This window comes from Hyla sarda, chromosome 1 (assembly GCF_029499605.1).
Source record: "Hyla sarda isolate aHylSar1 chromosome 1, aHylSar1.hap1, whole genome shotgun sequence".
In the NCBI taxonomy this organism is placed as follows: Eukaryota; Metazoa; Chordata; class Amphibia; order Anura; family Hylidae; genus Hyla; species Hyla sarda.
Genome location: NC_079189.1, coordinates 449390665 through 449402931, shown reverse-complemented (window position 1 = coordinate 449402931; position 12267 = coordinate 449390665). Strand labels below are relative to the sequence as shown.

The 12267-nt window shown below is 39.5% G+C and overlaps 1 protein-coding gene across 1 annotated transcript in view; it reads left to right on the top strand.

Annotated features, from left to right (window-relative positions):
• Positions 1 to 12267, top strand: part of ADGRD1 (adhesion G protein-coupled receptor D1) — a 919695-nt gene that overhangs the window by 123679 nt on the left and 783749 nt on the right. Inside the window, exons 11-12 of the mRNA XM_056533246.1 lie at positions 7233 to 7292; positions 11047 to 11167. Of these exons, the coding sequence (XP_056389221.1) occupies positions 7233 to 7292; positions 11047 to 11167 (181 nt within the window). The remainder of the gene's footprint in view (positions 1 to 7232; positions 7293 to 11046; positions 11168 to 12267) is intronic.

Below are 12267 nucleotides of genomic sequence, written 5' to 3'. Positions count from 1 at the left end.
TGATACTTTGAGTGTATGAACCAGTGATAATTACGAGGTGTTTGATTGCCATGAACGTAACATGGTAGAAAGAACGTAAGACCGTGAACATGCCAAGAATATGTGAACAGCATAAATACCAAGTTTGTGGACCGTGTAAAACACCAGCGAGTGAGAGAATAACCATGAGGTGAACAGCATAAACGAGTTTGCACAGTATAAATGCTGTGAATGTATAGTCAGTGAGTATATGTACCGTATATAATGATATTAGCACATGAAACTGTATACATACTATGCGCGTACTAGCAGTGTGCCATAAGCGTATGAATTAACCATGAGAGTACGGACAATAAGAAACTCATGGAGATATGAAACCGTGAAGATGCTCTACTCGTGTGCACCTTGTACCAGTAATGCGTGTATGCCCATAATAAACCAAGCGTATGAACCGTATGGATACCATGATTGTGCAAATAACGAGTATTACACTGTGTTTACTATGATTTAATTAGATGTAGCCTATGTTATATCTCTACAGAGCATTGCACCATACTGTATACTATATTGAAACAAGACAGTCTACAGAGCACTGCATCACCACACACACACAGCATATGCTACCCTGCAACGTGATCCTCTACAGAGTATTGCACCACACCAAACAGTAAATGCCACCCTGTGTTGCAACGAGACCCTTCGCAGAGCACTGCACCACACTGGACATGCTAACTATAACTACCCTCTGCAGAGCATTGCACTATGCCCTATATAATATGTTGTATTGAAACCATCCCATCTGCAGAGCATTGCACTAACTGTATAAAGTTTGTTTATAATGAGACCATCTGCAGAGTATAGCACTATACTGTATATAGTATATATTATATTGTAACAAGACCATCTGCAGAGCATAGCACCATAGCTGTATATCATATTGTAATGAGACCATCTACAGAGCATTGCACCTTAACTATATATCATGTATACCATATTGTAACGAGACCATCTGCAGAGCATATCACTATAGCTGTATATCATGTATACTATATTGTAACGAGACCATCTGCAGATTATTGCACCATAACTGTATATCATGTATACTATATTGTAACAAGACCATCTGCAGAGCACTGCACTATACCGTTATACAGTACATGTTATATTGTAACGAGACCCTTTGCAGAGCATTACACTGTACCGTATACTGCAAGGGCACCGTATACCCTGCAGAGCACCGCAGCACACAGCAAAAGTTATATTGAAACGACTCTTTGCAGAGCATTGCACCACACTGTATACAGCAAACGTTATATTGAAACAACCCTCTGCAGAGCATTACACTATACTTTAGATTAACGATTGTAGACCAGCTGACAGGACCGCCTAACGAGGACTGGGCAGCTGCCACAACCTGTCCCAAGGGCATAGACAATTGTAGCTGTGCGGGTGGCGGGCGGTCCGCATGTCGCCATGAGGCAGCTAGCGGGCTGCGCGAAATGCTGAGGCTGTGCCACCCCCAGCACCGATTTAACTCTCCTGCTTGCCGCTCCTGGCCCCCACTACCGCTGCGGGCAGAGCCAGCCAGAATCATACCTGCCCAATATTACCTTATAATCAGAGTGAGACAGCATCCCCAGATAAGACAGCCAGCGGAGCTGCCAGGAATGCCGCGCCTGCACCCCCCAGACTCATGATCAGCGAGGCCTCCGCACCGTGAGCAGCAGCTCTGAAGATTTTTGTGGGAGATTCAAACACCAGCCTGCCACAGGAAGCAGAGATTCCACAAACGACACGTGCTCCGCCCCTGTAGGAGAGGGGGAAGCTATATACACACGCCCCCACCTGTTCCCAATAAGCCCCACCTGGAAGTGCAGGGAGCGATAATTACTTCCGCCCCTCGCACAAATACAGCCCATCAGGCTTTATACTTACACCAGTAACTGGTGCCAATTATAGTTAATCAGGTGTGCATATGAGTCCCAGGTAAAGTAGGAACCCCCAAAAGTCAGACATTTTAATGCAACCCAGCATTTGCACCAAAAATTATGACTTTTTACGTCTAAATGCATTGGCAAGTGAATGATAAATCCCCCCCCCCTCCAATAATGTATTAGCACACACAGACTTTTGATAGGACTACACTTAATGTGCCCTAACAGCAGGCAGACCAAAAAGACCACCATGTGGTCCTTTCTGAGAAAGCCAGTGAACTAATTAGAGCATGGAATAATATTTTATCATTTGACCATAGTGATGAAAGTGTTAAACAGGCAGGATTGAAGGTAATTCTGATCTTCTCTGCAGACTGAGACCCGCACCACCCTCCATCACAAGGCAGTGAGCGATCTTCAATGGGTTAAAACAACTAATGGTTGATCTATACAGCTGTCATAGATTGATCAAGCAGCCAGAGCCACTTGGAGAAATCTGGTGCAGTCTTACACTGTGTGATTTAACTATCTTGGGTCTAGGACAGTTTTAGTAAATCTGGGCCAGGTAATTTTCTTCTGTGGTCCAAAATTTGGCAATACTATGTAATTATGATAAAAGATAGAAAACGGCACTCACCATCTGTGCAGTAAAATCTTCAATCTTTATTTCTTCTTTAAAACATAATGTTTCATGCTTGGAGACTGGCTGGGAGAGAGGAAAGAGGGGAGACAGCAGCGGTAGCTACTTCGCGCTTGTACTGTGCTTCCTTAGGCTATGTCTCCGGCACCTGTGTGGCTCCATTGTCTACACTTCCAGCCATAAGGTATTGGAAGTAGCCGGTTCCCACACTGCTTTACTACAGATTTTCAATAGACTATGTAATTATGATATTAAAATAACTATATTAGTCCTTTTTGAACTGCACTCTTCATGTTCTTGTAAGCAATTGGATGTGTAGATGGTTTAACTTGACTCGAAAACCTAAAACCAATCTTACCTGTCCATGGAGAAACCCCTGGGGCTGTCTTGCGATAGATAGGTCATAAAATTGTTTTACATTTCACCAAACTGTGACCTTTTTTCTCTGTTACATTCTTCTGCTGCTCTGCCGGTCTGTTGTATTATTATAAAGGTTGTCATGGTGCCAGAAGTTTTTTTGTGCTTGTAGCTATAATTTGCTACTGTTTGATGGTTTGGACACTTAGCAATGTATCTTAAAATCTTACAGCCAATATTATAGTCACTCACAGTTTAATGTTAGGGCTTCTTGAATATTCAATGCTCATGACTGTATGTAATAACCATAATGTCATCTCAGAATGTAATTTACAGCTCCATTATGATCCACTGTGCAGATGTTAAGCCGCCCCCCAAAAAGCATAAATCCAAAAGTGATGTAAACAAATGAAGACTCCGTGTCACCATTTCTGCAACTTTACCATTTACAGAATGGTATTATATTTCGTCCAATTTCCAGTTAAGAGAATGCAGATTTCTAAGACACTTCTCTTGATATTAAAAAGCTACAGACGCTTTAATGCTACATAAAAAATGAGTTGGTCCATTTTGCAAGTTGTGCATTTGCTATTGCAAAAGATTTATCTGTGAGCACAGATGATTCTGCAGAACTGCACTAAAATGCCACTATATCTAATGCTAGATTCATTGACCTATGTAAAAGCCTAATTGAAGCACTGTATCATCCCCATGTATATTTCCATTATAATTAATCGGTTAAGTAATGTACCTATAAACTAAGTGGGCATAAAGAAAGAACTATGCTGTGGATGCATGTTCCTGCAAGGCATTTGTTTTGGTTTAGGATTAGTTTGCTGGGAAACATTTTTCTTAACTATAAATAGTATAATATGATGAACTATAGAGATGAGCACATCGAATCTGACGAAGTCGAATACGTTCCGAATTTCATGAAACATTTGATTTGGACCAAATTTGAACTTCAACTCGATTCTAAATAACAAATTTTTTCATTAGCAACACCCCTGCGATCATCCTGTATAATGTATAGATGCAAGCGGCTTTCTACTGCGCTGGCATCTCTGCAATAGATAGGACAATCGCATCGGGTGTCCGGAGTGACACTTGCTGTGATCTGTCCTCAACTGCAGGTACTACTACTCCCAACATGGAGCACACTCTGCTCCATGCTGGGAGCTGTAGTACCTGCATTAATAGACAGATTGCAGTGAGTGTCACTTCTGACCCGCAATGCGATTGTCTATACATATATTATAATGTCTAGATGTTGGCGGCCGGCCGCTCTTCTCTGGTCCCACTGAGTATATGCCGTATATATATACCTATTATTCATATTTCCAGCAGATAGCTGTGAGTGGCTGGGACCATCTGGCCAATCACAACTCTCTGCAGGAAATATGAATAGGTGTATATATACGTCAGTGCAGGGGACCAAAGAAATGCGGCCAGCCGCATCTATACATTATACAGGACGATCTCAGTGGGTGTCTGGAGTGACACCCAGGGCGATCTGTCAATAAGTACAATTACTAATACTCCCTTCATTGAGCAGTGTGTTCCATGCTGGGAGTAGTAGTACTACCTAAAAAATGTTTTAAAAAAAAGGGAAAAACACACACACACTACATTTTTATTGTTGTCAGCTACATTTTTACTGTCTTGCCTGCCCACATAAATTGATCCCTGTTTAAAAATGTATAAAAATGTCATTATAATAAAGATACATTTCGTTAAATACAATTTTTTCCATCACTCCTGAATCCTTTTTAAATATTTATCTTTTAACCCCTTAAGAACTCAGGGTTTATCAGTTTTTGCACTTTAGTTTTTTCCTCCTTACCTTTAAAAAATCATAACCCTTTCAATTTTCCACCTAAAAATCCATATTATGGCTTATTTTTTGCATCACCAATTCTACTTTGCAGTGATATTAGTCATTTTACCCAAATATTCATGTCAAAACGCAAAAAAAACCATTGTGCGATAAAATCAAAGAAAAAAGGCCATTTTGTAACTTTTTGGGGCTTCCGTTTCTACGCAGTGCATATTTCAGTAAAAATGACACCTTATCATTATTCTGTAGGTCCATATGGTTAAAATGATACCCTATTTATATAGGTTTGATTTTGTCGTACTTCTGGAAAAAATCATAACTACATGCAGTAAAATGTATACGTTTAAAAATGTAATCTTCTGACCCCTATAACTTTTGTATTTTTCCACGTACAGGGCGGTATGAGGACTAATTTTTTGCATGGTAATCTGAAGTTTTTATCGGTATGATTTTTGTTTGGATCGGACTTTTTGATCACTTTTTATTCATTTTTTAATGGTATAAAAAGTAACCAAAAATACGCTTTTTTGGACGTCGGAATTTTTATTGCGCGCACGTCATTGACCCGTGCGGTTTAATTAATGATATATTTTTATAGTTCTGACATTTACGCACACGGCGATACCACATATGTTTATTTATTTTTTTATTTACACTGTTTTATCTTTTTTATGGGAAAAGGGGGGTGATTCAAACTTTTATTAGGGAAGGGGTTAAATGACCTTTATTAACACTTTTTTTTTTGCAGTGTTATAGGTCCCATAGGGACCTATAACACTGCACACACTGATCTCTCATGCTGATCACTGGTGTGTATTAACACGCCTGTGATCAGTGTTATCGGCGCTTGACTGCTCCTGCCTGGATCTCAGGCACGGAGCAGTCATTCGTCGATCGGACACCGAGGAGGCAGGTAAGGGCCCTCCTGGGGTCCTGTAAGCTGTTCGGGATGCCGCGATTTCACCGCGGCGGTCCCGAACAGCCCGACTGAGCAGCCCGGATACTTTCACTTCCACTTCAGACGCGGCGGTCAGCTTTGATCGCCACGTCTGAAGGGTTAATACAGGGCATCACTGCGGTTGGTGATGTCCTGTATTAGCCACGGGTCCCGGCCATTGATAGCCGCTGGGACCGACCCGATATGACGCAGGGACACCGCGTGACCCCGCGGCATATGGCGGGAGCCAGCGGAGGACGTAAATATACGTCCTGCGTTGTCAAGGAGTTAATGCTACCCTACGAAATTTTATTAAAAAAGGTATCTCCATCACTTTTTTGGATTGCTAAAGTTCATATTTTCTCAGTTATTGCCTCCTGAATGGATCATTCCAATAACGGATGCAAAGGGATGCCATTTATTTACTTTTTTATATTGAGTGCTGAATTTTCTGGTCCCTGCCCGCTCCCAAAAACTGAAAGCAAAAAAAAAAAATGTTAATGTTCATTTTTAAACAGGGATCAATTTATGTGGGCGGGCAGGGACCTAAAAATGTAGCCGACAATAATAAAAATGTAGAAAGGGGCCATTTAAATGTAAAAATAAAATATTTTTTTTATTTTTAAGTGTGTGTGTTCACTTTTGTTTCTCTATTTTTTACATTTTTTAGGTAGTGCTACTACTCCCAGCATGGAACTTACTGTTCCATGATGGGAGCTGTAGTACCTGTACTAATAGACAGATCACAGCAGGTATCACTCCTGACACCCGATGCTATTGTCCTTTCTATTGCAGAGAGGGAGCGGCTTTCTCCTGCGCTCGCATCACTGCACTATACTCCACTGGCCAGAGATGTGACATCACTTATTCATATTTCCCGCAGAGAGCTGTGATTGGCCAGATGGTTCCAGCCAATCACAGCTGTCTGCGGGAAATATGAATAATAGGTATATATACGGCATATACTCATACTACAGTGGGACCAGAGAAGAGCGGCCGCCCGCCCGCATCTATACATTATACAGGACGATCGCATCGGGTGTCAGAAGTGACACTTGCTGTGATCTGTCTATTAATGCAGGTTACTACAGCTCCAAGCATGGAGCAGAGTGTGCTCCATGTTGGGAGCAGTAGTACCTGCAGTTAAGGACAGATCACAGAAGGTATCACTCCTAACACCCGATGCGATCGTCCTATCTAGATGCAAGAAAGCTGCCCGCATCTATACATTATACAGGACAATCGCAGTGGGTGTCAGGAGTGACACCCAGGGCGATCTGTCTATTAGCACAGGTACTACTACTCCCATAATGGAACAGTCTGTTCCATGCTGGGAGTAGTAGTACTACCTAAAAATTAAAAAAAAATTAGAAAAAAAGTGAAACAGACACACTTTATTAAACACATTATTAAAATACATTACAAATAAAAATTCACCGAGAATTTATTCGGTTCAAAATGTTTTTTTTTTTAAATTCGGCGAATCGTCCGAATTAAATTTTTCTAAAAATGTGCTCATCTCTAATGAACTACATTGTATTCTTACAGGCCTTCCTAAAAACAGTGGGAGAAGTCATCACTTTACCTACCTGGAGTGAGACATCAACAGTAAGTACTGAATAGTTGAATTGTATCAATAATCATAATTTATAGGTAAGCCACTACAATGATGCACTTTCATTCCATTACTCACTGTCTTTGGTTTTCATTTTTCTGTTATCCCTGTACAGTTATGTCTTACCTCCAATAATGACAGTAACATTTTCCCCTCTTAGAGGGAATGTGTTATCAGAAAATGATCTATTCTTTAAGTCAAGTTTTTATGTTAAACATATTTTTTAAGAATTTTTGGTGATGTTTTTTTCTCCTTTTCCATTTTACTATCTATATTATCTATACTATCTATATTTACAATTTTTGTTTATTATGTCATTCTGGCCTACAGTAAATGGTGACACCAGTAGAGATAGATAGATAGATAGATAGATAGATAGATTAAACAGTAGGTGGTGTTCACAGCTCAGCCTTTCCCTTCCGGTAGAATGACTTTTGCACAGGTAACAAAGCATGATGTTAGAAACCTTTCCCTTTCATGTCAGTATGTCAGTTCCATTCTGTTGTTGCATATGTCCATGTGGCTTGCTGTAAAGTATAGATCTAAATGCTGTTAAAAACTACTTGAGATGGCTGCCCCATAATGATGTCCAAATAAATTAAAATTAAAAGCAGATTAGAAAAAAATAACACTATTTGACTCTAATCAGAAAAAAAAAATCTAGCTTTGCCATTTAGGGGAAGAGCTGTATTTACCGTTTGTGTTCCCTTAGGCACTCATGCTTACTACACCCAGCAGTGTGATTCCACATATGTTGGAGACAACTGGAGTAGCGATGATACCTTTATCGGCTAACTGAGAGGATGAAGATTGCGAGCCTTAAAGACCTATCAGGTCCCTTCATCATGCAAGTTACAAAATTAATGAGAAGAACATCTCTCCTAAATTCAAATAGTTGTATTTAAGAGAGATGTTCTTCACATTTATTTTGTAACATGCCTGATGAAGGGACATAAGAGGTCTTTAAAGCTTGCAATCTACATCCTCTTAGTTAGCCAATAATGGTATTATCATTACTCCACTCATCTCCTATATTTCTAAGGCTAACAAGGTACAAGCTCACATCTGATTTCCACATATTTTGGAATTTGCAGATCTGTCACAAATATGCATTAAATCTGGCGGCAAATTTTACACCAGTTCTGTCCTATGTGGTTTTAACTAAAGGCCACAGTATATATTACTCATTTAAGTGCTGCTTCTCATAAAATTACCACCCTAGGCACAGTCCCTTAGTTGCCTAGTAGCAAATATGTCCCTACAGGGCATTTTACACTGAATGTATCCCATCTTAAACACTAGGCCCCATAGCAGCTGTTACTGGGCCTATGCCAATGGTCTAAACAAGACTTGTAAGTAGAGAAAGGTCTTACAATCTAAGGCATATATGCATGGGATGAAAGAAGGAGCAAAGTTTGTTTAGAGTAGGAGAATTGGGTGACTTGCTAGTGGTTGCCTTGTCTGGCCTACAAGGTGCAAACAGGGGTGATTGGCATGAGTGAAAATATTAAGAAGGGAGAAGGGGAAAACTCATCATAGGTTGACAGCTTCTCTACCTGTGTAAAAAGGTGGTGTGGCTTACAATGATCCATCGATCCTATGTGTGACCTTGGCCACACAATCATTGAGCTGTGTAAAATACTTAAAAAATTAATGCCCACTTTCTGGATAAGTGGTAGTATTGTGCACTAGTCCACCATCTAAAAGGGTCCTTAGACAGTAAACTTATACTAAATATATGGCTTTAATGAGGAAACCTTGCCCATCTACATAAGAACGAATAGCAAAAAACCTGCTCCCTGCACAATTTTCAATGTTGGATGAACCAACCACATTATAAAACGCTACTGAGCCTGTAGTTCGGCAGACCTGTCAGTAGGTTTATAAGGTATAAAGTAAGGGCCTGGCTGTATAGGGCTTTTGACCCTGTATCCATGCATACCTCTTATTAGTTATTTACCCTTCCAGCGCTGAGATATCAGAGTTTATAAAATCTGCAAATTATGCTTTGGAGCCCATTGTGCATTCCCTTCAGCTGCTAGGTTACAGGGAAGATGTGGAGATTACCGTACATCCTGGTGGCTGTCAAGTATGGGGGTAGATAAGATAACCAGTGCATAGAGGAGAGTGACTAACTGGCCAAACTGTGCTGCGCTCTAGTAGCCAAAGATAATGCCATGTAAGCCCCAAAGCCTAATTTACAGGAAGGGTAAATTAACTAAAGAAAGGTGAGATTCAGGTTCAAAATCTCTTTACTGATATCCTTATGCCCTAAATGCCTGCTGACAGCTCTACTTTAAAGTGAAGACCAATTACCACAAAAAGCAGTTCAGATCAGTGGGACAGATTCCCACTAGAATCAGTAGAGGTGCACAGGTCATTTAATGTGTTGACTGGTGCAACCCAAAACATTGCCCCTGTGGTAAATATACCACATAGTACAGGGCTGTTGGCTACTCATGACAGCATGTGCAGAAGGGGACTGTAGTCCTCAATCACCTTGATGTACACCTTCCATTGGTAGTACTCCTGCAGGGATCATGGTCTCCAACCTGGCAATAGGGTTGCTCATTGCCCACAATATGCATTAGAAAAATAATGGTTTATCTGCTTTTTATATGTGACTGATCACTGTAGTACAAAGTAGTCCTTTCATAGTAGTAGGATAATGTGCATAATGATGTAATGTCGTGCATTTTTTAAGTTGTAAATGAAACATGGCAATTATAACTTCTATTTATATTATTATCTTTACTTCACATACACATGCCTATGGGTCATATTTTATACATATTAGCAGTTTACTTCATCTTTAAGCTACTTCCGATTTTCTCTCCCACCCTGTTTGAGCCCACCCTATCTGTTTTTACAGATGGGTTGTTACAGATGGTTTTAACATCCTCTTTAATCTTTTGGGTGGGGTAGGTAGGTCTAATGCAACAATGAATCCTTCTGTGTACAACAACATTTAACAGTAAATGATGTTGGTCAAGGTCCAGGCAAGGTTGTGAATACAAAAGTAGGAGGAAAGTTTTGTGGAAGGTTTTTCTCAGCACGATATAAAATATGAAAGCACATTTATAACAGATACATTTCAAAACATGGTTAACATCAATGTGATTGAGATTCTTGAAATTCAGCCAAATGCATATGAAAAATATAAAATATTCTTTGCTCATAACTTTACATTAAATAGTATCGCATCATGAAATACTATGACCTTTCTTATCAAAAACATAGCTCAAGGATGGCATAAGTCATGGGCTCAAATAAATTTTCAACACTTTTGAAGCCTGTCTAATAGCTGCTAACTTATAGTAGCAAAACATAAGACCTGGATCACTTTTACCCAGAGCTGATGATAAAATATGCAGTAATGTGAAGTTATGATGTGTTAAAAAATTGCTTCCAGCTTTGAAATGTCTAAAACGTTTAAGGAATTTTGCAGGGGTGTCAGTTTAGGGTTGAATCATCATAGATCTTTCATAACGTTATCAGGATGGTTGGCATAGAAAAGTAAGATCTTATTACTGTTTGATTGACATATTCAGCCCTCAACTCTGTGACATTCAGCCCTTCACTTTCCCAGCAAATTGCCTCACTTAAAGTCAAATTCTGTTTAACACCACTGTAGCATGTAAATGGATTGGATGGCTTTACAGACTGATGCTCTTTAGACATTTGGGGAAAAAAAGGGTTGGTTTAAAATAAATAAAATTCAAATCAAAATGTTTTTTCTTTTTGCAGGCTTACCCTGATGTTGGAGGAATCATTGATACCGTTGATAAAGTTATGGGGCATATGGCAAAAAACCTCCTGGATAACCCATCTGATATTGTTACCCTGGAAGGCAGCTCATCGGTAGCAGGTTGTTGTCTGTTGCTTTTGAATAATTTTAATAAGAGTGAACTATATATTAAATAATGGAAAAATGTGTAGGAGTCAGACAGCTGGGAGATTTTTATTTGCAGCACCTCATGTCTCTTTATCTTTAAATATAATAAATCAATAGCAAATGAATACTGCTAGTGTGGCACCAAGCCACCTGTGGCCCTGCACGACTGTAGTCCCCAATAGCACAGTGGGCAATGAAAGCTGTATAAAAAAAAGTATTTTACTAAATAAATGAAACCTCCAGCTCTGACCCCAAAATATACTGAGAAAGCTGGTATAATAGATGCTAAGAGTGATGTGGAGTATTACACCCCACTGCTAGCTATCAGCTATAAGCTGCACAAGGACAATAGTAGATATATAATCATTTATTAATCAAAGGGGTATTCCAGGAAAAAACTTTTTTTTTTTTTTTTTATATATCAACTGTCTCCAGAAAGTTAAACAAATTTGTAAATTACTTCTATTAAAAAATCTGAATCCTTTCAATAATTATCAGCTGCTGAAGTTGAGTTGTTGTTTTCTGTTTGGCAACAGTGCTCTCTGCTGACATCTCTGCTTGTCTCGGGAACTGCACAGAGTAGAAGAGGTTTGCTATGGGGATTTGCTTCTAAACTGGGCGGTTCCCGAGAAAGGTGTCATCAGAGAGCACTTAGACAGAAAAGAACAACTCAATTCAGCAATTCATAAGTACTGAAAGGATTAAGATTTTTTTATAGAAGTAATTTACAAATCTGTTTAACTTTCTGGAGCCAGTTGATATATAAAAAAAAGTTTTTTCCTGGATAACCCCTTTAACTAGTGCTGCCACATAAGACCTGTATCTCTGGAATATATAGTAGAGATTCCAAAATGGTAGGTCTCCCCTACTCAAGAATAAATGGAAAGGACCGGAAGATGGTTATGCTTCCCAAAGTGCGGTTTATATCAAGCACACGGAAGTCTTAATGACTTGTCTCTCTATAGTAAAGACGAGGCACTAATATATAAAGGTTTATAATAGTGCTGGTACCATCTATACATTGGTGACCTCCCAGGTTGATTATTTATATATAAGTGTTAGAATAATATGAG